The 27,044-nt window shown below is 40.0% G+C and overlaps 1 protein-coding gene across 1 annotated transcript; it reads left to right on the top strand.

The window, feature by feature from the left end:
- The first annotated feature begins 1,966 nt into the window (after positions 1–1,966).
- On the top strand, positions 1,967–23,847 carry LOC132996949 (phospholipid-transporting ATPase ABCA1-like). The gene is given in 46 exon segments (XM_061067323.1): positions 1,967–2,032; positions 2,301–2,394; positions 2,837–2,984; positions 3,250–3,335; positions 3,803–3,864; positions 4,473–4,620; positions 4,851–4,960; positions 5,700–5,813; positions 5,903–6,100; positions 6,265–6,461; positions 6,662–6,826; positions 7,110–7,332; positions 7,423–7,644; positions 7,794–7,998; positions 8,614–8,727; positions 9,604–9,775; positions 10,129–10,260; positions 10,435–10,574; positions 10,700–10,837; positions 11,363–11,592; positions 11,767–11,821; positions 12,013–12,218; positions 12,579–12,699; positions 13,089–13,231; positions 13,553–13,674; positions 13,840–13,947; positions 14,273–14,462; positions 14,617–14,711; positions 15,499–15,531; positions 15,664–15,760; positions 15,848–15,922; positions 16,028–16,197; positions 16,486–16,663; positions 16,848–16,963; positions 17,428–17,622; positions 17,856–17,959; positions 19,323–19,446; positions 19,633–19,759; positions 20,250–20,306; positions 20,911–21,017; positions 21,275–21,416; positions 21,819–21,953; positions 22,325–22,428; positions 22,590–22,682; positions 23,076–23,325; positions 23,548–23,847. Coding segments are annotated over 46 exon segments (6,411 nt in total).
- The last annotated feature ends 3,197 nt before the right edge of the window (positions 23,848–27,044 follow it).

The raw sequence follows: 27,044 nt of genomic DNA, 5'->3' as shown, positions 1-27,044 counted from the left end.
GGTATGTTCATGGTTGTAGAACAAAGTTAACCAAATCAAATATGATTATGAATTTACTGAATATGTATTATGCATATATATTAATGAAAAATATGGACAGGTTTCTTCTTTCTGTATTATCAGCTGTGGTTTTCAATTCATCAAGCCTGGTGTTGTCTTTGTTTTGACTTTCTGGAAAATGTTGGATATCTCTGGTGGTGCCTAATTCACACCACCATTGATCCTGCTGAGATCTGCCTAAAACACACATCTTTATCTGAATGTACACAAATACACACATACAAAAACATAGAGTTTGCATTCAAACATATGTTCTCGACAAATCCGCAGAACATTCTACAGATAAGACTTGTGGATCAAGCCCCTGAAGTACCGCATGCTAACAAGTTGATTTATAGCTTGTGTAGTTGGGAGGAAACCCTGGAACATCTTTTGGAGAGCTGGAAATATGTGTTTATTCTCTTTTCAGAGAAGATTACTGAACATAGGTTGTAAGGGGGTCTTGAGCTATTGAACAGCAATTATATATTCAACTGCTTATGTATATTCATATATTGTTTTCATTTAATTTATCTGTGCTGCAAGATCTATCGTACACTTCATTTCACCCACACACATCAAACACCTCATCAGTTGTGTCAGAGGCTTCTATCTCCGCAGTGACCGATTAATAAGATGAAACAATAATTCTTGCGTGTATGATGACATCAGTGACATAAAGCCTTCTCTTTTGATGACATAGAACACTCATCTCCTGTGTCATCAAAGGAACCTTCTTCATATAGGAGAGCTGGATTCCAAGACACACCCACAGCTCCAGCTTGTAGAACAGGATCAATTAGCATAGTCTCTATGTCCTCAGCATTAGAGATTTCAGACTTGGAATCAAGTCTGAGAGTTGCCTCCTCATTTTCCTAATCCTGCTCTTTATGGAGCATCTTTAAAGCCATTAAACCGTAAGTCTGAAATGATTGCAACCAGACAAACTAACGCTCTGGATAAAGAAAATCAAAAGCACATTTTCATATGCATATCAATCAGTGTATTAAATATATACTGTTATATTTCAAGTTTTTTTCTTGATCTAGCTCTTGTTAGCTAGATACACTTACAGCTGGTTATTATTGTACATATTTCTCTTTTTTGCTAGTAATGGATTTTAAATTATGACTAACATGCATCAGATGTGCAAAAGCAGCTGTGTGAAATGGACAAAAATGATTTTTATTCAAAAAGTAATAATGGACAAATTTGAATAAGGATTTGTCACAATCAAGGACAAGTTAATTTGTGAATAACTGAAATACTGAAAGATGAAATTCATTCACTGCAAAGATATAGAACATTGAAAACTCCAGGTCAATTTTGGACCCATGTTGTGTATCAGATGGTTACGCTTGTTTGTGAGGCTTTACATGAAAGAACAATTCAAAGGATTTATTAAGCAGATAATTCCTTCAGTCATTCTGTTGTCACTTTGCTTTAATATCACAGTGTCAGTGGTCTTAGATTTCTTGGATTTATTAGACAAGTAGTTACCAACCTTTTCAAGCCCATGATCATTTTTTATTCCAAATTTAAGTGGAGATCTACCACCCTGATATCTTCACCCTGATATCACAAGGCTATATATTGTGTTATGTGTGTTTGGAAGAGAAAGATTGTGTAGGTTGGTTAAAGATTGAGTTCTCCATGGCATTTTAGGCAACAAGGGTCAGTAAATTAAATTAAATGTAAAAAGTACAACCAGCACTGTTGTATATATAGACCAAACTCTTGGACTACACAATGAACTAACAGGGGTTCAACTAACTGTGCAGTTCCCAGTTTATATCTGTGCATCCCTAATATCATCTGTGTGCAATCCTGCTAAAGTATGTTTATATTGTTTTCATAATATGGTATACAATATACCACATTGTGTGTTTTCCAGGATCACATCATTGTCTGGTAGCTGTACAGATCCATGGAGTTTTTCAGACAGCTCTTCCTCCTGCTCTGGAAGAACACCACATACCGCAGGAGAAACAAGGTGCCCTCTACCTTCTTCACGGGTTTAATTTACTTTCTTCACAGAGAAAGTCGATTTTTGATTCTGGAAGAAAAAACAATTAAAGTTTCAATGTGTAGGGTTTAGTGACATCTAGTGGTAAAGTTTCATGTTGCAGTTGAATACCCCTAACCTCGCCTTTCTTTTAATCAGAATCAGAATGTGCAGGACACACCAGATGACAGTCCTACTGCTCTTTGAAAGAAGTCAAAGTGTTGAATTGACTGCTCCCATTGTTCTCCTCATGTAGGTCCAGCTCATCAGCGAGCACCTCCTGCCGCTCTTCTTCTTTCTCCTCCTCGCCTTATATAGAAAGACCAACGTTTCGGTCAAAACAGGGCAATGTGAGTTATATGATGCAATATGTCAATTCACACATGCTCCCACACAGGTCAAAAACTGTCCATTTACCAACCAGCTAAAGAGGATGATGTCACTCTGACTGATGCATTTCCCCGACACGCACATTTGTTTTCCTGACCTGTGAAGTTCTTGACCTGAAAATTCTTCATTTGTCGGTTAGAACTTTACTTTTACAACGTGATATACCATGACGTTTTAAAGGTGGACACAAGATGTATTCCAAGTAAAGGAGGAGAAATTTCACAATAAACTGAAAGTAAATACAAAGTAAGAACACTCTTTTCCCTCTTTGCTGTTTTGGTCTTCGTCGGATCAGTCTTCCCTGTAAAAGCAGCTCATGTCCGGTCCATGATCATTATTATCTATCAGTTGTGCAAAAAGGTTCATCTTCTGGTGTTGTATCTCCTTGTCTTTTATTCTTAGGTCATTTCCAAAACAAAGCTTTGCCATCAGCGGGCACCTTGCCCTGGATTCAGGGAATCGTCTGCAACAGCAACACCAACAAACCCTGCTCCCCCAGCCCGACACCAGGGGAGACCCCGGGACAATTTGGCAGCTTTGACAACTCAATGTAGGTAGACGAGAGAAAGAATGGACAGATGTGAGGACTGGTGGTGTTCTCAGAAAGAAGATTCATTGTTCATGCACTAATCCATGAGATTGAAAGACAAAACAATTTAAAATTACAAGCCAAGAATTGTGTTATAATTAGTTATGATAAATCAGCATCAAGTTGGTGTTTGCGGTTAACTGAAATATGTCTGCAGCAGTTATTTACAACTTGACTGTTGTGTTTGTTCCTGGAATGAAATTCTTTTTTTGCTCTGCTCCCACAGACTGTCTCGGTTCTTCGTGGACACCCACACTATTCTGTCCTACGTTGGAAGCCGAAGCTTCTCAGGCTTTCAGGATCTGATGGAGAGTACCACAGGTTGTTTGAATATCCTATAGCACTGACATGCTGACATACTGTTACTTCCACACACTACTGTTTACTTTTAATATGCACTTTACTCAGAAAACAATACCTCAGGGGGGGCAATGTTGGAAATATGCCAGAAATATGTCATTAGATATATTTATGAGTCCAGTTATTGTAATATGGCAAAACACAACGTTCAAAAGAATGATGTCATGGTTACCCTTTAAGATTGCTTTCCAGGAAACTGAATAAATGATGTACATTGAGAAACCCACTCCTTGGCTTCTGTCAGTGAAGTTGTTAACAAAGTCATCGTGTGTTTGAGAACAGGGAGACGAGATGACCAGAGCGTTTCAATCAGAGAATACATCAATGAAGGTTTCTTTGTCATGTAGTTGAACTGTACTGGTTCATATAAATGAGGAAAATGCAATCCTCACTAATCTCACCCGATCTTTTTCTGTCAGACCTCACGGACATCAGTCCGGCTTTAGACACAATATCCAAGCTGGCTGTCTTCATGGATAAAGTAAGGCATTTATCTGATCACTTCACTTTCTGTATTTCAATATTTGATTGGTCTCAAAACTGGACAAAATATTTTTTATTATCAATAATTCTCAAACAAGTGAGGACATCCCTGCATCTTTATTATTTTTTACCGGTCTCTGATCTTGAATATTTTATATATAGGCTGAATAATGTGGATTTGTCATAATCTCAACATTAAACAATCAAGGTTGTTCGTTGTTCATATATGATAAAGAATCCTCTTTTGAGGGTTTACTGGTTTAATGTTGTGCTTCCTGCAGGGTCAGAAAGTTTCAGTTAATGATTCATCGCCTCGTGGTCCAACAGCCTCACACTTAATGTGATAATGGCAAAGACTTCAGTTCATGAAGAAAAAAGTCCTCAAGTTTGGAGTTGTGAATTCATAGGGTGTCATCAACCTTGCTGCCCTAACATGTAGATGCTTCAAGAAGCTTTAGTTGGTTCACTGTCATTGCTGTTTTGTAGGGTTCTTTCTGTTGTAACATCTTTCCCCCCCCATGTTTTCTCCCTGTATATGTACCTTCTGCTGTTTTCTCTTCTCTTTCTCCTCCAAACATTTTCCTCTTGCGTTCTGTTTTCCCTCAGGTTTCCTCCTTCTCCATTTTTGCGGAGATGAGTGCAATGCTTCGTTTTCTGCCCAGAGAGAGTTTCAAGGTCTTCGATAGAATCTTGTGCGCCCAACCTCAGGTCTTGGATGAGGACATTGAAGACCTAGATGGTGACAACAACAGCAGTAAGAGGTTTTGCAGTTTGGGGTTTTCATGCATATCGCTGATTTAAAGGAGATTTTTTTCTTTTGTAAGCTTATAGACTTGATAAATTGCTGTGTTTCAAAAAATCTGGCAAGTGAAGAAGAAGAGGGAGATGAGATGATGATGAGATGCGTGCACTGTTTATATCGTTGAACCTGGTTTGTTCAATCAAACATTTGTCCCCCGCGGTCTCTTCTTTCCTGCCCTGCAGCTCTTTTCTGTGAAAGTTTGATCCAGAGTCTGGAGAACCTCCATCCCCTCTTCACCGGGAAATTACTCTACACACCAGACACACCTGCAATAAAACGAGTCATGAAAGAGGTACAACATCAATGTGTTGGAGAGGTTGTTGTGTAAAAAGGCTGAGGTTAGATTTTTTTTAACAGGTTAGGCGACAATCCTATCCTGTTAAAAATGTTGTAAAAAGACAATAACTTTTTGTCTGCAGGCGACAAAACACCCAGTCAGGTCGATGACCACCTTTCTGCAAATGTGTGTCTGCTAAATAGACGGAAACTGATTAATGAGAACACATTTGTCACTTCTGTCATTTTACATATCTAACGCATGTGTCATTAGCATCTAAAGCCTCAGTGCATTGCCCGTTGTAAACATTCCTGTGTGTAATGGGCTGTTAGCTTGGCCTGTGGTATTGCTGGTTTCAGTTTTTTTTCTGAAATTGTAAAAGTGGCATGCATTAATTAGGCCGTGGCAAGTTAAGACAGGCTTTGGGACTCACCAGACCCAAGACAACGCCACTTTGTAGTCGTTGATTACACATGCCAAATGTGGAGCTGGTAGGATGAACGCTTGTCAACATATGCAAACAACACACAGAGATTTCTAGAATAAGTAGATGAATTTCTTTACAAAAGTCAATGAATTTCGCTAGTAGCAGGCAAATGTTTTTCTTTACAATTTATAGAAGATGAATCATTTAATCCGCATGATTTTTGTGATTTTAAGTGTTTTCTGCTGCTCTACTTGTTGTAAGCTAACTTAGAACATCATGAGGTGAATACGTCCCTGAAGGATAACTACAAGTTGTTGTCTGCTGAAGGTGAACAAAAACTTTGAGGACCTGCAGATTCTCCAGCAGCTGAAAGAAGCCTGGATGGAGGTGGGACCTCAAGTCAAGAGATACATGGAGAGCAGTCAGAATCAACATCTGCAGGTCTGACTCATCAACCACTATTAGGGGATGAATCTGTTGTCAAATATTTTGCTGAAAGCCATTCTCTTGAATAATGTGTCTGTGTGCAGGATTTGCTGAGCAGGCCAGAGGTTGAAGTCCTGGTAAAACAGCGTTTGGCAAAAACGTCCTGGACGACCTCAAAAATCTCACAATTCCTGTCCACACCCTCACCAGACGGCCCTAGGAATCCTCAATCCCCCCCGACCTGGCTGGACATCTACAATGACATCAACCTCATCATCACCACTCTCGCACAAGTCACTGAGGTTCTTTCTCTCTTTTTTTCAAAATTCCCATGCTGCTTTTGAAACAGGCAACGCATTTTAAATTTCAGCCTTTAGTTTGTTAACGTGTGTAGCAGAATTTGTATAAAAGTATTTGTACGTTTTTAATTATTTCACTTTATGTGAATATTTTCTTTCTGCTGCAGTGTTTCTCTCTGAACAAACTGGAGGGGTTGGAGAGTGAGGGTCACTTGATTGACAGAGCATCTGAGCTGCTGGAGGACGGACAGTTTTGGGCAGGTGTAGTTTTCCTTCTGCCCAACTCTACATCTACTGAGCTGCCGCCTCACGTCACCTACAAGATCCGAATGAGTAATGTGGCCAGCACCGGGAAGCCTGACGGGTACTGAGAAGACAACCGGATGCTCTAATCCTGCTTCTTTGTCACCTTAAAGTAGTAATAGTGTTTTGGTTTTGTCCTCACTAATAATTGACTTTTCTCTGAGAAAAAGAGACTTAAAACATAATGGAGTAGTTTGCTTATCATCCTGTTTTAATAACAGTGAATGCATAACCTGCTTCTCTGTTGTTATTTTTCTTCAGGTTTTGGGCTCCTGGCCCATCATTTGACATGCGCTACATTTTGGGCGGCTTCGTTTACGTGCAGGACCTGGTGGAACAAGCTGTGAATCGCGTCCTGACTGGAGTTAAACAGACTACGGGCATCTACGTCCAGCAGATGCCCTACCCCTGCTATACAGTGGATTTGTAAGTCGTATGTTGGGAGTAGTCAAATGCATCCACGATCTCCCATCTGGATCACTGACTTAATCCCAGTCGTTCGTTAAGGATCACATTCGCATAAACCAATTAAAATCTAATAATTTAGAAATAACTAATTTAGACAATAGTTAATTCATAGTATTCTAATTATTTAATATAACCAAATCAAAATGTTTTTCTCTAAGCTTTCACAGCGTCATTATTTTTGCATTTGGAAGAAATTTAAATTCTGAGTACTAGCTCTCAGTTTTATCCTGATTTTCCTCAGATTTTTCAAAGATTTGAAAGAAATGATGCCACTCTTCATGACTTTGGGCTGGATCTACCCGGTCTCCATGATCATAAAAGGTGTGGTGTACGAGAAGGAGGCGAGACTGAAGGAAGCCATGAGGAGTATGGGTCTGGGAACAGGAGCGCTGTGGCTCAGCTGGTTCATCAGCAGCTTGGTTCCTTTCCTGGTTACTGAAGCGCTTCTTCTTGGTGTGCTCAAGGCTAGTGTCCACTCACTCTCCAGCAAACATATTCAAATACAAATGAATACACATTAATGCTGAATGCCCTCTTGTCTTATTTCTTTCCAGTGGGGGGATATTTTGCGATACAGCGACCCGTCTGTCGTCTTTTTCTTCCTCACGGCGTCTGCCACTGCCACCATCATGCAGTGTCTCCTCATTTGTACCTTCTTGTCCAAATCCAACATGGCTGCTGCCTGTGGGGGACTCATATACTTTTGCCTCTACCTGCTTTCTGCAGTGATTGCTATGAATAGCCAACAACTCAACACTACACTCAAAATCCTCGCTGTAAGTCAAATAAATATGGGTACAATCAAAGTTAACACTTAAGTTAAGTATATGTAATTCATTAAATAGAATTATATGGAGCGTTTTTAGTAGGCATTATATCAAAGAGTGTCTGCTAGATTCAAAATGGTTTGCTCTCCTTCCCTCAGAGTTTTCTCTCTTCTGTGGCCTTTGGGTTCGGCTTTGAGTATTTCATTAAGTATGAGGAGCAAGGTGTGGGCATCCAGTGGTCCAACCTGCACTCCTACCCTGTGGAAGAAGAACCCTACAGCTTCATTATCTCTATCCTCATGCTTTATGTGGACGCCTTCATCTACGCCGTTGCAGCCTGGTACATCGAAGCCGTGTTTCCTGGTATAACTTCATTCACTTTCATGTGAACATTCATTCCCAGTCTAGGAGTTAATGTTATGGAACCATGAATGTAATGTAAAGGAAAAAGTTCAAAGTTCAAACAGTTCAGTTAATCAATCACCTTCTAGGTGAATGGTCGAGTGAGCATCACTGATTTTGAGATGGAGTAGGACGGTGAAATTTAATATTTAATCCATCTGTAAGTCTTCAGAATATGACAAGACGCAAGTACCATACTATTATGTCACCTAATTTAAAAAGAAAGACAATTGAATTGCTTAAGATTAATTGTAACTCTTAAAGTTTTTTATTTCACCAATTTTTTATAAATTCTTAACTAATGACTGAAAAAAAGCGAATCATTTGCCGGGGTTGCTGTAGTCTTTTTGATCACCTTTGAATTTCCCACCTCGTTAAGTAAAATGCAGTGTTGTTTTTGCCATTTTAGCTGTAGATTGGTGCAACATTGTTATCACTGTCATTTTAATCACAACAGATACTATATGAGCACTTTTCTGAAAACGGCTTTTAATAACAAATTCAGTCTCAGATTAAACTGTCCTGTCCGCCATTTGAACCCGGATTTTAAAATATGTTGGTTTTTGTTTCTACCAGGTGAATATGGGATCCCGAAGCCTTGGTATTTCATCTTCCACATGAACTACTGGATTGGAGTTCCCCTGGAGGCAGGCATGTCCATCCCACCTCCACCCGCAGAGCAGGACGGAGGTATGAGACTCCAGATGTTGTATTTCTGCTGTTCTTCTGTTGTCATCCAAAGGTACAATCACACTTACAGTTGGCTATGGCTTTGTCTCATCAGCATTTAGTTTGTACTCAAAGTCACATGACTGATTGGTTCGTGATTGGACAGAGTTCTCATAACCCGTCTGTCCGGTTACAGATTGTTTTGGCAGGTTGGCTGTCCAACGTCTTCTCTGCTTTGTATAACAGCTCAAAGACTCAAATGGTAGTTTTCACAAGCAAGTTAGCTAAAAATAAAAAGTGAAAAGCTGAGACAATAAGCATGTTACCTGTAATTATTAAAATTGCATTGAGACTGAAGCAGAACATGAGCAATCAGTCCAGTCCAAATTGTTCTGTTGACATAGGAGTGTGATTTTTGCTGTACCCATAATCCCTCTCATTAGGGAGTTATTTCCTATAGGGCTGTGTCATATGACCAGATTCCCATATCCTGAGAGTTCATTTCTTATCTAGTTTTATAGAAGGTGACTGAGGTGATCAATACCTATCTACCTAGAGATATGGTGCCGCTCGAAGATGTGTCTGTAATGCGATATTGTGTTTTAAATGGAAAAGTTCATTGGATGGTTCGAGTCTGTATGTTGGCGACAGCACATTTCAAAATTGTGAGGAAAAATCCCAATTCTGATTGTAGATGTTGATTTTTAGGAAGATCGACCACTTCAGTGATGTGTTCGGAGACGTGGATTCACCAGCTGAATGTCGAGCACTTAGTAAAAAGCTTTGCTGATTGAAGAAGTGAAACGGATAAAAAAAAAAAATGTTCTTGTTTTTGTTGATTTCTTTGTTTTCATATGTTGTATCTTCAAAGTATAAAACTTGTGTGTCTGTCGTCAGATCACATTGAAGCAGAGCCTAGTAACTTGATCCTGGGCGTGAACATCAGTAACCTGGTGAAAATCTACAAGAGGGGGGCCAAGCTGGCTGTAAACCACCTCAACCTGAAGTTCTATGAGGGACAGATCACCTCGTTCCTCGGCCAAAACGGAGCTGGCAAGACCACAACCATGTGAGCTCAGCTGAGAACTGAAAAAAGATGCATATCCGCTATAATGTCTTCTATTATTATCTTTTAGAGTTTTACATTTTTGTAGAAATAAGATGCAGAAATAATCTTTGTGGTTGAGCAATGAGAAGAAAGAAAAAGAAAAGCCTAAAAACCTTAACTTACATATTTCAGTTTTTACATATCTTGATTATGCATTATATAGCTAACACTGTATGTAAAAACATATGGTGTAGATGCAAACCGTCTCTTAACCTATTGTAATTTATTGTTGTTTTCTGTATAAAATATGGGATTATGATCTAATCTAATGAGAAACGTATTTTAATTTTATTTTTTACATTTCTTTATGTTAGATCCATTCTGACGGGCCTGTTCCCACCAACCTCTGGGACAGTCTACATCAAGGGGTTGGACATCCGCCATGACATGGACATAATCCGAAGGATGCTGGGAGTTTGTCCACAACACAATGTCCTGTTTGACATGTAAGATTTAGGTCTCCCATTCCTGTATCTGGACACATTATTCACATTATTTGAAATAAATAAGTTTAATAAACCATTTTATTTAAAGGAATAGATTGATTTTGACAGATTTTCACATTTTGTCTGCATCTCTGTCTGTCTCTCTCTCTCTCTCGCTCTGTCTGTCTCTCTCAGGTTAACAGTGGAGGAGCATGTGTGGTTTTATGGACGTCTGAAGGGTTTGTCTGAAGCAGAGGTGAATGCTGAGCTGGACACTTTGTTGGACAATATCGGTCTGCTGCACAAACGACATGAACAGACCAAAAACCTCTCTGGTAAAATCACTAGATTAACTTAACATGTAGAGCTATGTTCATTTTGAGGGGTTCATCAATTTTTGATTGTTGAATATCTCTTGTTCTTTTCCACAATGAAAACGGTCCCTCTGTGTTTGTGTCAGGTGGCATGCAGAGGAAGCTGTCTGTGGCCATAGCATTTGTAGGGGGATCCAAGGTGATTGTTTTGGATGAACCTACAGCTGGAGTTGATCCTAATGCCCGCAGAGGGATCTGGGATCTTTTGCTCAAATATCGCAAAGGTGTGGAACTAAGGGCTGTATCTCAACTGTGGTGGCAGCTGGGGGTCAGGATGAGAAGACCTGGGAACATTTTTCTAGGTGGAAAGATGATTAATTGTGCACGAACATAATATCAAGAAATTACTGAATTTAGTAAGTGACACCTAAAATATATTAACGAGGAGAAGAAAATCGAATAGCTAAGAACAGCTGCTGTGTATGGGTGAAAACATTTTATTTGAATGGGAGGAATAAAACTGACCAGCTTATTCCTCCGAGGAGCTTTGGAAAGGTTCAGTCTGAAAGCTCTGCTATCATTTGTGCTACAGTTTCTCAAACTAAGCTTCTTATATTTTTAAATGAGTCCTTTCATTCCTTTCTCTATCCATCAGTACTGCTGTCGAGCAGATCTTAAAGCTATGCATACAATCATTTACAATTTAAAAAGTTCATCAGCCTGAAAACATGATGCCAACCTAAACATACAAGACGACTCAAAATGTCAAGACTGAGTGAATATATTTCTCTGCTGTTTTCTCCATCAAGACCGGACCATCATCTTGTCCACTCACCACATGGATGAGGCAGAGCTGTTGGGTGACCGGATTGCCATCATCTCCGAGGGGAAGCTCTCCTCCTGCGGCTCACTGCTCTTCCTGAAATCCCATCTGGGATCTGGTTATTACCTCACTGTGGTGAAGAGGGAAGGACTGAACCCCCGCACTCCCAGCAGCACCAGTATCTGCACCAGCACCAACAAGCTTCCACCTCTAAAGGTTTGGTTTCTTTTCTTAATTTGAAATAACTGTGAGAAGTTAAATGTGCCAAGATGTGATTTAGTTTTAACTTAGTTACCACTATAATTAGTGATAAACCAAGAGTTTTAAAAGTATTTTGCCTGGTGTAGATTATGTGAACCCATCATGTTTGTCCTGCTGCAACTGTTTCAGGAAAGTGAGTCATCCTCGAGGGAGAACACTGGGCTTGGAAGTGAGGAGAACAACTGTGAGTGTTCAACAGCTGTCAAGTGTCTAAACTGAGATGGTAGAATAATAATAATTGTTATTAAGTGCAGTGTGGTACTCTTACACTCTCTAAAACACCAGTTTTTTATTAATGCTTAAATACCGAAGGGATCATGAAGAACTCTTGTTATTCCTCTCTCGTCATCATCATCATCATCATCATCATCATAGCAGACCTGGCGGCTTTGCTCGCCTTGGCCCAGCACCACATCCCGGGAGCGAGGCTGGTGGACGAGTCGAGACGAGAGGCTGTGATCAACCTGCCGCAGGAGGCTGCTAAGAACAGTAGCCTGGCCGTCTTTCTGTCCGACCTGGATCAGAGGCTCAATGAGCTGGGCATCAGTAGCTATGGACTTTCAGACAGCTCACTGGAGAAGGTACGGCATTTTCATCGACATTGATGGATAAATAAATATGCAACCATCTCATGGCAAGAAACCTTCTAAGCCTTTGGTATACATTCATACTGATCGGCAAAAAGACCAAACAAATTTTCGATTAAAACGGGATAGTTCATCCAACTCAACTTTGAGAGCATGAAACATTCCAGGGTGTCTCTTTAACAAAAGCAAGAAACATAGCTGTATCTTTCACACTGACAGGCTGAACGAACAGGTCAACTTCAATTTTAAACTCTATGGTATTTTAGGGCTGCTACAGTGAAGAGTCAGATGTTTAAATGTGACTTTGTAGATTTACCATTATGTCATAAACCAAAGAGTTGAACTTCACTTTAGATTTTCCTTCGAGTGTCTGAGGAAACAGACGGGAAATCGAAATCTGAGCTGCAGGATGAATCATCCCGAGGCCGAGGGCTCTCAGCAGGACAAAGAGGGGAGGGACAATGTGCTGAGACAGGTGTGCACTAACAATCTGACACACAGAGTAGAAGTGTGTACAAACCACACAGTGTTTCCATGTACAGTCAGAACATGTTTCCAATTGTCCGTTTTCATGCTGCTGTCGTGAAGGAAAAGGCTTCGCGAGCAAGTTACATAAGGAAAAGCACTTTTTGAAAACTAAAACATATTAGCATGGATGTAGCTGTAGACACTTCCTGATTGAGCCTCCACACAACCAGCCCTTGTTATTATTAGTATTCAGGACACTGTGGTACATGACTGCCTTTTGATGAAAGATCATTAAATAGAAACACAACAATAAACATTGACACTGAGAAGAGTCTATGTATTTTTCCTCCCAACATATTAGAGTTAGTTCTCATCCTGGGTCTCTCCTGTTTACAGAATCCCAGGAGACAGATCTGAGCGAAGACGTCCGAGGTGGGACCCCCGTGACCGGCTGGAGGCTGATGAGGCAGCAGATGGGGGCTCTCTTTGTTAAGCGCTGGCTTTATGCTCGGAGGAGCTGCAGAGGCCTCTTCGCTCAGGTGATGGCAAACACCAGCAGCAGTAGTTGGAGAGATGAGTCAAAAATCATCCGTCATCATTGGCCTCCGTAGTGTTTCCATAATATAGAGGACAGTTTAACTCAGGCCAGGAAGATGATAAATATGTGCGTGTTGGAAGTCTCCTAGGGGGTCTGACTGGCTTTAATCTAAACAGGAGGAACCAAGGCCAGAACAGCAACTGTTAGTCGTTTGACAAAATGAATTGTTGACTGCAGATGTGCCAGAATGGGAATTAGCCATCAGAGAAACATTCATCTGATGTTAGAAAATCAATCAGCTGAGGTTTTCTTCATGTTTCAGATTGTTCTTCCTCCCATGTTGCTCCTGGTTGTCCTCCTCGGCCTAGGCATGAAGCAGTCTGAGGAGTTACCCAGTCTGCAGCTGCAGCCGTGGATGTACGGACAACAGTACACCTTCTTCAGGTTGGCCTCCACTCCAATATTCAGTATCTTCTTCAGCACAGAAAGGGTTTTGTGAATGAGAATGTTCTACTCTATCTGAGGTAGCCGCTAACTGAAGGTATAATTCTGTTTGCTTTCTTCACTCAATCACTTGTTATTTCGTCACCTCTGGTTTGGTACTTACAGCAACGATGCCGCTGGGAACCCAGCCATGGAGAAGTTACTGGAAGCTCTACTGGACCAGCCGGGTTTTGGTACCAAGTGCATGGAGAGAGAGGAAGAGGACAACAGCCTGTAAGAGAATCTCTGTGAACACACAAGTATATCTAACTGGCATCGCTTGTCATAAAGGGACAAAGGTTCTGAGACAATAGATTATTAATGAATAGAAAAAAATAACTTCATCATACAGAAGTAGACATTTGTCTTTAGTTTGCTTGACAACATCATCTACTCTATGTTAAAAAATAAATACTTTCAAGTATAAAAGTGACAGGAACATTGTCTTCACGAGATTTGAAAGAATCTTAATGCTTTTAAATATGACTTTATTTTGAATTTCAGATAATGTTTAATGCACAAACACCCGGCGTGTTGATCCCTGTTCTCTCTGCAGGAGTCATGAGTGTGAAGGGGAGCAGGACGGCCTGTTCATGCGACCACAGGTGTCCAACTCCACTTGGCAGGTGTTCAGCGGAGGAAACTGGAGCGTAGACAGACCCTCTCCTGAATGTCAGTGCAGCACGAAGGATGTTGATCGGATTCTCCCCGACTGTCCGGAGGGAGCTGGCGGACTGCCACCGCCTCAGGTCTGACTTCACATCAGGATCAGCAGTGTTGATGAAATCATTTGGATGTTTGTTCAGTTATCATTTGAATGCAAAACAGAGCTAACTTCTGCTTGAGCATTGCAGCATTTCCCTTTGACTTTTAATTGAAATTTTTGGTTTGTAAACTTTTCAGATTAGGAGCCTGACTGGAGACATCCTCCAAAATCTAACGACTTACAATATGTCTGATTATCTGGTGAAAAGCTACTCTCAGATCCTCAAGGAAAGGTACTTCATTAACAATGATGAAATAACATTTATTGTCTTTTACAGTCCTTTCATACTTGTTCTTCTCTAGTTAAGGTTTATAGTTGTGATTATTGTCAACATTAAAGCTTACATCTCAAAATTAATGATGATAAATGCAAGTATCAAATATTTTATTTCGGAAACTATTAGACTCAGACTGATACTGATTTTTAGGGCCTGATGCCGAAATTCGATATTAGGTTGTAAAACATTCCGATACCAATAAATTGGCTGATAATACATGTATTTTAAGATGTGTTTATCAAACCCTAATTGAGGCATGATACTTAGAGTTACAGTTTAACTATAAACTTAATTATAAATAACTATAAATTAAAACACAAATGCAACCAAATATATAGAACTTGAATTAATTAAGCTAAGATAAAGGCACATATGTATTCTGTAAAATATTAGTATTGATATTGATATCTTGTGTGTGAAAAGCTCATATTTAGTGCCCTTCCGTCCCTTGCAATTATTTTATTTATTATCTAACTAATAACATTATTAATAGCTTTGTTTTAAAGAGCTTATTTATTTTGGGTTTACATTTTACATACATCATTAAGACAATGCGACACAAACATTTCCCCCAAAATGGAATAAATGCATGAATGTTGTGATATGTCTAATATCACATTCAAAGATAGCTATAATGATAACATTCACGTAAATACAGAGATTTCAGCCTGTTTCACACTGCTCGTGTTTCCTGTAAAAATCTTCCTCCTACATTCACTGTTTTCAACTGTTTCAAATTCAGCCGGAAAACCAAGAAAGGGCTGAAGGAATTCAGGTAAGCTGCAGGAATAAATCACCATAATGAAAGCAAATGATCTCCAGTATCCACAGTCAGTGTCCCCAATTCAAACTTCTTCTCCAAAGGACTGAAAAGACGAAAAACTAAAGTTGAATTTCTGTTTTGCAGGTATGGAGGTTTCTCCCTCGGGGGCGACGCCACGAAATCTTTACCTCAGCTCCAGGAGTTTGTCAGGGCAATCAGGACTCGTAACAGAGTTCCACAGGTACACTGAGGTCTTGGGCTTGTTCAATGAATCCTGCTGTCTCTCTGACTCTTCTCAAGCTTTACAATGTTTGTCGGTTCATCACAGAACAGTTCGTTGGATAATCTTCTCAACCGGCTGCCGGATGTTCTCGGAGGACGGGACGGTCCAAACAAAGTCAAGGTAATGTGTGTCTGTGTGGCCATCGTCTCTCTTCACTTTCTGCTGTGAGTCTTTAAAGGAAAAATCTGATACATGAAGCAAAGTGTTTCTCTTCGTTGTACTTAGGTGTGGTTCAATAACAAAGGCTCGCATGCCATGGTGTTGTTTGTCAACGTTATGAACAATGGTCTTCTGAGAGCGAGTCTACCGCCAGGTCCAGAAAGGAGGAGACACGGCATCACTGCCTACAACCACCCGCTCCACCTCAGCAGAGAGCAACTAAGAAATGAGGGCATGTAAGATATTCAGGTTTAAATTGGTAAATGTTATACTGCCCCCTGTTGTTCTACAGATGTAGTTCATGTCGATCAGGGCACTACAACCCTGAGTGATAATCTATTCATGAGGTTTTAAGATTGTCAGGAACTTGATTGCAGTAAAGGTAGAAGATTTTATGGAGTTCGGTAAATCTTTGATACATTTTACAGAACCAACCTTCGGCAGTTACATCAAATTGATTTATGTGGATGTCTGCATTCAGCAGGATTGAACTGATCATTGCTGATTGTGTGTCACTCTTTCAGGTCAAAATTAGGCCAGAACATTTTGATTTCCATCTGCGTCATGATCGCCATGTCCTTTGTGCCGCCCAGCTTTGTCCTTTTTCTGATCGAGGAGCGAGTTTGCAAAGCCAAACACCTTCAGTTGGTCAGCGGGGTCAAACCGATCCTCTACTGGCTCTCCAACTTCAGCTGGGACATGGTCAGTATTTGGGAGAAAGAGTCACATTTCTCATATTTTATGTCATATATTGCCTTTCAATAAGAATATAGTCTGGTTAACATGATTGTCTATGGAAAATGAGAGTCACTGAAGTAATGTTCCATGACTCTAGTACACACACTACTAGGAGAATGACTTCCTCTAATGAAATGTTCATTTTCAGTTGAACTACACTGTTTCAACCACTGTGGTGGTGCTGATCCTCGTTGCTTTCCAGCAGCAATCATTTGTTTCGGGGACAAACCTGCCTGCTTTCGTCCTGCTGCTCTTCTTCTATGGGTACGTGGAAGCAGAATCCACTGACTTGAATCCGTAGGGTTGCTCTCTCAAAATCATCTAATCAGACCCGACTCAAATGACCAGAGAGGCACTGCACTATCTGTTCATGTGCTCCAGGATATTTTCCTTGAGATCTGTTTGTCTCATTATTTTCAGTCTGTTACTAATTTATTTATTCATTTGTCATTTTTACAGCATATCCGGGAAATACCTGTTTGAGATCCTTACTTGTCATTTGCTTTTTGCATAACTACAAGACAAACATGTTTGCAGTTTTAATATTTAAATGATCGCTATAGTTGCAGGATTTATATCTTGAAATAAACACTCAATTAAATTTATAAAAGATTAAACGACTTCCATATTACTTTAAATGTACTGTTCATTTTCCACTTGGATCATGGTCTATAACAACAGTAATGTCTCTCTCTGTACTTACTGCATAACTTCATTATCATTTCTAGGTGGTCCAGTACCCCTCTCATGTACCCAGCGTCCTTTGTGTTCAGCACTCCAAGCACAGCGTATGTGGTTCTAAATTCCATCAATCTGTTCATTGGAAGCAGCACCATCATGGTAAGCTATCTCATGGAACCCCACATGGACTTTCAGGGCAAAGAGGGGATCATATGTGACACGACATGAGCTAATGAGTTAAAGTGCTTTTTTCTCTCAGCTACATCACAAAAATATGAAAAAATTAATAATCTTAATTCTCCATCATTTAAAGCTTGAATGAAATATCAGCAAACTGTGTAGGATTTTTAGAATTTAAGTTTTAAAAGTGAGACAGGAAAGCCAAAAATCTAGTAATCTGATAGTCTAACGAGACAAAAAAATGATTGACATTGTGTTCCTTTGAATATTCCACATTTCCACAGGAGTGGAACAGCCCGATCCTGAATAATGTCTTCCTCATCTTTCCTCATTACTGTCTGGGACGAGGTATCCACAAAATGGCCTCTAATCCGAGTGGGGGAGATCTCCAGGTGCAGGGTATGATGCCAGGAAGTTCGACTCTTGTAACATCAGAAACATATCAATCGGTCGATGCATAGCATTCATATACATTTTGTTTTATTCTATTTTAAACTGCAGATTATTTTGTTGGACTCCCCTATGTGCTGTGTTTTCATCACCATCCTACAGAAATTGATTACACACTTTCACACACGCAGTCAAACACACAGGACCAAATATACAGGATGTGTTTGTGTGATAAGGTGTATTTTACCATCATCTTGCCAATGCACCTTATCTACCTATTTTATTGTATTTTTATCTTGTGCTTCTGTTTTTTTTATTCTTTCTACCTTTTATTTTTAATTTTATTCTATTGTATTGTATTGTATTTTATTGTATTCAAATATACCGGCTGCTATGACAACTTAATTTCCCTTCGGGGATGAATAAAGTACTCTATCTATCTATCTATCTATCTATCTATCTATCTATCTATCTATCTATCTATCTATCTATCTATCTATCTATCTATCTATCTATCTATCTATCTATCTATCTATCTATCTATCTATCTATCTATCTATCTATCTATCTATCTATCTATCTATCTATCTATCTATCTATCTATCTATCTATCTATCTATCTATCTATCTATCTATCTATCTATCTATCTATCTATCTATCTATCTATCTATCTATCTATCTATCTATCTATCTATCTATCTATCTATCTATCTATCTATCTATCTATCTATCTATCTATCTATCTATCTATCTATCTATCTATCTATCTATCTATCTATCTATCTATCTATCTATCTATCTATCTATCTATCTATCTATCTATCTATCTATCTATCTATCTATCTATCTATCTATCTATCTATCTATCTATCTATCTATCTATCTATCTATCTATCTATCTATCTATCTATCTATCTATCTATCTATCTATCTATCTATCTATCTATCTATCTATCTATCTATCTATCTAACCTTCTTTCTATCTATCTATCTATCTATCTATCTATCTATCTATCTATCTATCTATCTATCTATCTATCTATCTATCTATCTATCTATCTATCTATCTATCTATCTATCTATCTATCTATCTATCTATCTATCTATCTATCTATCTATCTATCTATCTATCTATCTATCTATCTATCTATCTATCTATCTATCTATCTATCTATCTATCTATCTATCTATCTATCTATCTATCTATCTATCTATCTATCTATCTATCTATCTATCTATCTATCTATCTATCTATCTATCTATCTATCTATCTATCTATCTATCTATCTATCTATCTATCTATCTATCTATCTATCTATCTATCTATCTATCTATCTATCTATCTATCTATCTATCTTCTTCCTTCTCCAGGCAGCCAACCAAATCCACTGCGCTGGGATTTTATTGGGAGGGACGTGTTTGCGATGGCAGCTCAAGGCGTTATCTTCTTAAGTTTCACCGTACTGCTGCAATACAAGTTTTTCATACGCTTCAGGTAGGATTATGACTCCTTTCTCCATAGACACCTCTTCTGGTCAATGTTGGATCACAACCTTTGACTTCCTCAGTAATAGTTGCTTGGTTTAAGCGTATCGTCATTCTGACTGAAACATGAACTAATTGTGGAGATGTGGAGCAGTGTAAAGTAAATCAGATTCTCTGTGCTTGTATCTCTGTTGAGGCCTTGGTGGACAAAGCCCAAGATGTCTGCTCTGGGTCCAGAAGATGAGGACGTCGCCAGGGAAAGAGAGAGGGTCAAAACTGGCAAAGCCCAGTCAGACATCCTCACCATGACAGACCTGAGCAAGGTACAACCAGCAGTCACATCTAAAAAGTTCAACTTAAGCTTGGTGTTTAATTCAATACAAAGAGACTGGTACTGAAGTTGTACTGTTACATGACACTTTTCACAATTTTAAACACTAAGCCTGATATGATCACAAGCAGCTGTGAGCCTGGAATGAGAGGGGGTCATCCACTTCCAGAAGGTTGGTGGTTTGATCCCTTGCTCCTCCTGGCATTTGGGCGAGATACTGAAAATTACCCAATATTGACCCTGATGAGTGGGTCGACAGTGATTGAATGGTGTTTGTGATTTAAAAAGTCCAATAGCCATGTTGTAAGGAGGCAATCAAAGTTAATTCTCTATGATGGCATAATGATTTAAAATGTGATATTGTCACATACAAACTACATGTCACTTGGTGTATTTGAGTTCTGTTTCTATCAAGGAAGTTTCTGCCTTCATGTAGAATTTCCTCTTCCAAACATGGCAGCATTGTTCATTGTGTGTTTCAGGTTTACAAAGCGGGCAGGAAGCCAGATCGTCTCTGCCTTGCGATTCCACGGGGAGAGGTGAGACATTCTCACGCCACATTCAGCACTCGTCATGTCATATTAAAGTGAAAACAGGGACCGTTCCTAACTTTTGTTCTGATCACCTACTGCAGATACAGTCATTATCTGAAATAATTCATGGTTATCACAGTTTCATTGATAAAAATACAAATTCCATATGTAATTGATATTTGAAAAGTAAATTTAGTCAGTTCAACCCCCACAGCAAATGGATATTAAAACTAACCTTCCTTCAAATGTTTACTCATCATTATTAGTCCATGAACTTCAAAATAATCGAAGAAATTATGACCGAAACGATGGACAAATTACAAAGTTCGTTGTGGCAACCCATCCTTTGGAAGATATTTAGCTTGGTGTAGCCATCCAAGAGTCTTTCTATTCTTGATTTCAACTTTTGAACTCAGTCCTCCTCTTGATCCCAGGTTTTCAATGATGTTCAAGTCAGTGGACTGTGACAGCCACTGCAAAAGCTTCAGCTTGTTTTTCTGAAAGTAGCTCATAGTAGAGTTTGAGGTCTGCTTTGGATCCTTGTTCTGTGTTATGAATAAGCCTTCCGACTAGAAGTGCTTCGATATGTGTTGTTGTGTTTGACCTCTAGTGTTTCGGGCTGCTGGGGGTGAACGGAGCAGGGAAGACCTCCACATTTCGCATGCTGACCGGAGAAACAACCATCAGCTATGGAGAGGCTTCCATCAACCATTACAGGTACAAGTGGACACAGGAAATGTCCCTCAAATACATGGATATGATAACGTGGTTATGCTGTGAACTTATTGTTTGTCAGGAATTACTAAAGATATTGTAATAAGACTGAATTTGCAAACAGTTTTCCGTTATTTAGTATTTAAATAACAGCAAGATCCTTAAGCTTGAAGTCATGATAGTAGTAGCAGTACAATCAAATAAGTTGCAGGAGCTCATATTATAAGTAGTTAGTAAAATCATGTTTATGTGGTTCTCAGTGTGCAGACAGAGATTGAGCAGGTCTACCGGTCCATGGGTTACTGTCCACAGTTTGACGGCATCAGCGACAAACTGACAGGTCGAGAACATCTGGAGCTGCACGCCCGTCTGCGGGGGGTTCAGGAGGACTCTGTCCCCAAGGTAAAGGAACAATTCACCCCAAAACTGAAATGAATGAACACAGAACGATGAAGATGTACCTCCATCTGGCTCTTAGAGTTGTGGATCCTTGCACAAGTTAAACAACACTTGTTTCTGAGTTTGTGATCGAAGGTGATGAATACAAATTATGAGTTATTATATTTGAAAAAGTGGATCTAAAGACGCAGCTCTCCCATAAATTCTATATCCGATTTAAAATGTAATTATTAGCAGCCATGTGGGGGGGGAAATGCAACCCTGCTGGCAAACAGACGATGAAAATCTGTCTTAGAATCCAACACTAATGTTGTCAATTCCTACATGTCCAGTAGAGTTCTGTTGGAGTGACAGGTTTGTGCAGATGCAGGGTGTCACAATCACGGGATCTGTTTTGAGCTGTAGGTGGCGCAGTGGGGGGTGAAGACGATGGGACTGATGCAGTACGCTGACCGAGAGGCTGGAAGCTACAGCGGGGGCAACAAGAGGAAACTGTGCACTGCCATCTCCCTTATTGGAACTCCATCTGTTTTATTCCTGGTGAGGATCAAATTCTTCCCTCGAAGGAGCTGGAGAGCAATGATCGGACCGGAGAATGCAGCTTGAAGCAGCGACACCCCACTTCCAACAGATAAAATATTTACTGTCAACATATCATCATATTATCTACTGAATTCAAGACATGAGAAATTATGGAATGGCATAATTTCCTTTTCTGCCCTTTTCCCAAAAGGCAGTTTGTGTTTACAGCAAGGGGTACGACACATAAGTGCCAAAACATAAATGAACTTGGACATGTAGTACAATAAAGGATCCGCACATTGCCTTCATACAAACAGCCACTGCAGGGACACAGTCATCAGCGACATCATCTGTTTCCCTCATGCTTTTATTTTTGTAATTCATGTCAGGATGAGCCCACCACTGGTATGGACCCAAAGGCCAAACGATTATTGTGGAACTGCATCCAGAGCGTCACCAAAGAGGGACGAGCTGTAGTTCTCACCTCCCACAGGTAGGAGGAGATGTAAATGTAATGTACCCATAAAAAGGGGGGGTGATCATCTAACACAAGGCACCCACAAATCCTTATTTAATCATTTGAGCTCCGATTGACTGATCTGATCGACTCACAGTGTAAATGCTAATGTGTTTACTCCTGTGTCCTTATGTCAGCATGGAGGAATGTGAGGCTCTCTGCAACAGAATGGGCATCATGGTCAATGGCAGGTTCCGGTGTCTGGGATCTGTTCAGCACCTGAAGAACAGGTAAACACGTCTACTCCTCTAAAACACGGGTCATTTCAGGGGCATTGAAATGAAAGGTTGAAATATACGTTGGGAGTTGAACTCTCATTGCGGTGAAGCGATCTGTGAAGGACCCTCTCTGTGTTGATGATGTCATGGTGAAGCAGCTGACTGAGTGACTTGGTGAGATTTATGGTGATGAGATGACCCGATGGTCAGGGCCGGAGCAGTTCTGAAATTATGGGAATCGCCGAAGAGAGTATAAACGGACGCTTGCACTGTTTATCTCCAATATATTGATAATAACAAAGCATGACACCTCATCCGGATCCTAATTTCAAACCTGAACTGTCAAGCAATTATTTAAATTGATTTAAATCTTGGATATTTTTTTTACGGCAATTTATCTTCCAGGTACGGAGATGGCTACACCATCATTATTCATCTGGCCGACTCTGAATCCAACCCGGACTCGTGTCCCGTCAGCACCTACATGAAAAGCTCCTTCCCCAGCATGGAGCTGAAGGAGCTTCACCACAACGTGCTGCACTTCCAGCTGCCCTCACACGCCTGCTGCCTGGCTCGTGTGTTCCATGTGTTGGCCAACAACTATGAGGAGCTGGGCATCTCGGACTTCTCTGTTTCACAGACCACACTGGACCAGGTGAGCGTGATGGTTTGGATTCTATCCAGGTGAACAGTGAACCGACTGTTCCTCAGTTTACTATGATCACGCTAAAAAAGGAGAAAACAACAAATAGTATCAGACATCTCACCATCACCCTGACCCACCAATATTAATCCTCACTCCCTCTCAGGTACTTTTCTAATATGAACTTCCATAATGAATGAATTGCGAAACACTAAAACTGGTTCATTGCTGTAGGTATTTGTCAGCTTTGCCAAAGAGCAAACTGAAGATGACAACCTCACAGACGTGGTCGTCAGCAACAGGGCGGTACAGAGCAACGTGAGCGTACAGCCCTCCGGGATAAATCCTCCAACCACCCCCCCGCAGCCACCGGTCGGACCCCCTCAGCAAAGCAAGACGCCACAGCCGCAGACAGTATCATCCGACAGCAAACCGAAAGGGAGGAAATCCAAAAAAGCCAAATCCAGCAGGGGTAAATCTAAAGAAGGCAAATCTAACAGAGAAAAAAGCAACAGTACGGCAATGACCAAATGAGCCCAGCCTGTGGAGAAGGACCAGGAGAGGCCGGGGACGAGCCGCAGGGGCACAAGTGGATCAGACAGCAACAACCATGGAGTTTAGGAACAATCCCGTGAATCCAGAAAGTCCCAACGAGTACAGAGCTCCAGTAAAGATCCATCTGCACTTGTTATAGTTGGCAGCAACTCACAGGACAGTGAGCTGCCAAGAAATACAGAAATGTTTTTGTTGTGAATGTTTGGTCCTGAATGAAAAACCAAACAGTCTTATGTTGTGAGTCCAGTTCCCTGCATCAGAGTCGGGAGGTTTTTTCTTCGACAGTGAGGATGAGTGCGGAGTGAGATAATCCAGTGATGTCGGTGGCATTTATTCTTTCAATTGTTTATTTGAAACCTCTGCCACCTCTCTCTGGCTCTGTGTGGATCTTTGCTTCATCAAACTATTTTATCAGCTTTTAGATTTTCTTTTATGTCTCAATATCTGTTTTAATACTCAAGATAAAGCACATCTCACTGGTATTTGACTGTGTTGCATTTATTACCCCTTTCAGTGGATCAACCATTGTTACGACCCGAAACCAGCCACAAACAATGATCAGCCTGTTAGTGTTTATTAAAAACACCTTCTCCTTCAGGGTGGGCTAGTAGCCAAAACAATAAACAGAACACGACCCTAAAGCGAAACACCCTAAACTTCCCTACTCAAAATAAAGGAAAACAAAAGACATGTTACTGACCTAACTCCTCAAGGAAGCAAAACAGGAGAAAACATGGATCCAACAAACAAGGCTACCCACACCTCAGTAGGTTGCTGTTATTTCTGGTTTTAGAAATGTCTCTTTTTTTTAATCAAAACTTTGACTTCAACATTTCCTATGAATGCTGCAGATTATCTAAACAGAGATTCATATAAATGTCACTTTAAGTCACTAAAATGATTTTGAATAGACATTTCTGTAGTTTGACTCTCACTTTTGGAGAACATGACATTATATATCCGGGGCCTTCGTTTGTGCAGCTCCGAGAGTTGGTGGTGGTTGTTTTCTCAGATGAACCGATGGGAGGTAGAGGTGTGGCCAACGTCTTGGTCCTGCAATGGTCTCAACCCTCAGGAGCTGGTGTAGGCTCCGTTACAGGAGGCATCACAGACAGAGGATTTAGTGAGTGTTTGCTTTCATTGGTTAATTCTGAATAAGAATCACTTGTGTTGAATGTATGTTTGTTTATTTTGGTGACATATGGATCTTTTGTGTGGCTTTTTTTGGTTCCTCTGTCCTTGTGCAGCTGGTTTTTTCTGCCTCCAACTCCTCCCCCTTATGTACAGGCTCCCTGGCTGCATTTACTAATTCTTTTAGATTTTATTGAGCAAATGAATCAACTAAACCAGACGACTGTAACTTAATGAAAGAATTAAATATTAATCATCACAAACTGGGAATAAACATGGACGTGACAGAACGTTTTACTGAACAATTTATTTATAATGTGAACAAACACATTGTTGATGACTGATCAGGGTGCAGCTAGAGGAGAGACCAGAGATAACACATGGCCACGGTACAGGGACAAATACAGTACAGCTGTAACAAAACCTTGAGTCTACACCTGCTGAGGAGAAGTTGCAATGCAGTAAATGTATGAAGGAACATAGTGTACCCTGTAAAACTGTGTGTGTGTGTGTGTGTGTGTGTGTGAAGGAGAGAGCATGATTTGGAATAAAGTTATTTAATTTGATTCCCCAATAAATAAGCAAAACATTAATTCATTTTTCTGTCTATGGTATTCACAAAAAAAATCAGTTTCTACATATCAAGTGTTTTACCTTCTGGTGTTCAAACACAAATATAAATATAAAATATTGATTCATTGCTAAATTCTGGTTCATCTTTGGATTTTTGCACATTTTCACATATTCACATACACAAAGATAAATGCCTGTTTGTGTCATGGTTTGAATACTGTTATCTACAATATTTGAAATTAATATGGTTTAATATTCTGAGATGGACCATCTGTTTAATCACTTTTTTAAGGCAACCCAGCTGCCTTGGTCATTTTTGTCCCTGTAGAGACAATCAGGGAATAAGTCATCAATTCAATTGTAAAGATGATGCACATGCGGAAGAAAAACAAAGCTTTGCTGAACTCAAGTTTGTGAGATCTGACAATATAAGAAGCTTCATACATTAAGGACTGGAATGACACATGGCATACAGAGTGTGTGTGTCTGTATGCCATGTATACAGACACATGTCTGTATTTACTCGTCTGCCACGGACGAGTAAACTTGTTACTGTTATTATAGTACAAATATGAAAGCTTGCCTTTGTCTTCACACACACACACACACACAGTGAGCAATCAGTGAGTGAACAACACATTCCATCTCTTTCTGTCCGTTTATTTACTTTAGTTATGTTAGGAATTTCAAACTTTTTAACTATAGGTTGTGTCTGAAAGAACTCTTAATAATAAAGCTAGAGGTAGTGGTAGCTAGATATAATGCACATACAAATTAATTTAATAACCGTTGCTGTTTAGTGCCAATAATGTATCTTTTAGTTGTCCTCATAATTAACTTCTTGGATATTAAAGCATATTTTCATTAGCTGTATTCAACATCAGACAGAATTCAAGGAGCTGTCCTTTCTGGGGCAAAGTCAGTATGACATTGTTTAGTTTCGAGGATGCGAATGTTTACACATTCACAGTCAAGATTGTTTTGATGGAGCAGACACACACAATAACACAATAATAGTTTCTCAAACCATAATGAATGACTCTTTTCATAAAGGCGGAAGGGGAGGTGGAGCAGTGGGTCAATAACATTACCTTATACAAATCATTATTTTCAACCTTTCGCTTATCATATTTAATATTTGGAACAGCTGTCCTGAGTTTGAGTTTGTTATGGTTAAGTTGGTGCAGTCGAGATGGCTGGAGCAAGACACTTTCTACTCAAGGCTGAATTACGAGACAACATCAGACTGTCAGGGTAGATAGAGTTGCCCTAGCAACCGGTAGAGTAGCGTAGGTGCATGACGGAGAGCTGCTGCTCGCTGTCACTTCCTGGATTCGGTGACGAGAGGCGTGGGACTGCGGCTGGACCAATAAGGGAGATCCAAAGTGATTTGCGGTGACTCCCCTCCAAATATTCATAACCAATCACATCAATTCTACTGTTATAATATATCAAACCCCTTCTGTTCGGGG

This window comes from Limanda limanda, chromosome 2, assembly GCF_963576545.1.
Source record: "Limanda limanda chromosome 2, fLimLim1.1, whole genome shotgun sequence".
Classification (NCBI taxonomy): domain Eukaryota; kingdom Metazoa; phylum Chordata; class Actinopteri; order Pleuronectiformes; family Pleuronectidae; genus Limanda; species Limanda limanda.
The sequence above is the reverse complement of the archived record's forward strand: the minus strand, read 5'-3'. Positions and strand labels throughout refer to the sequence as shown.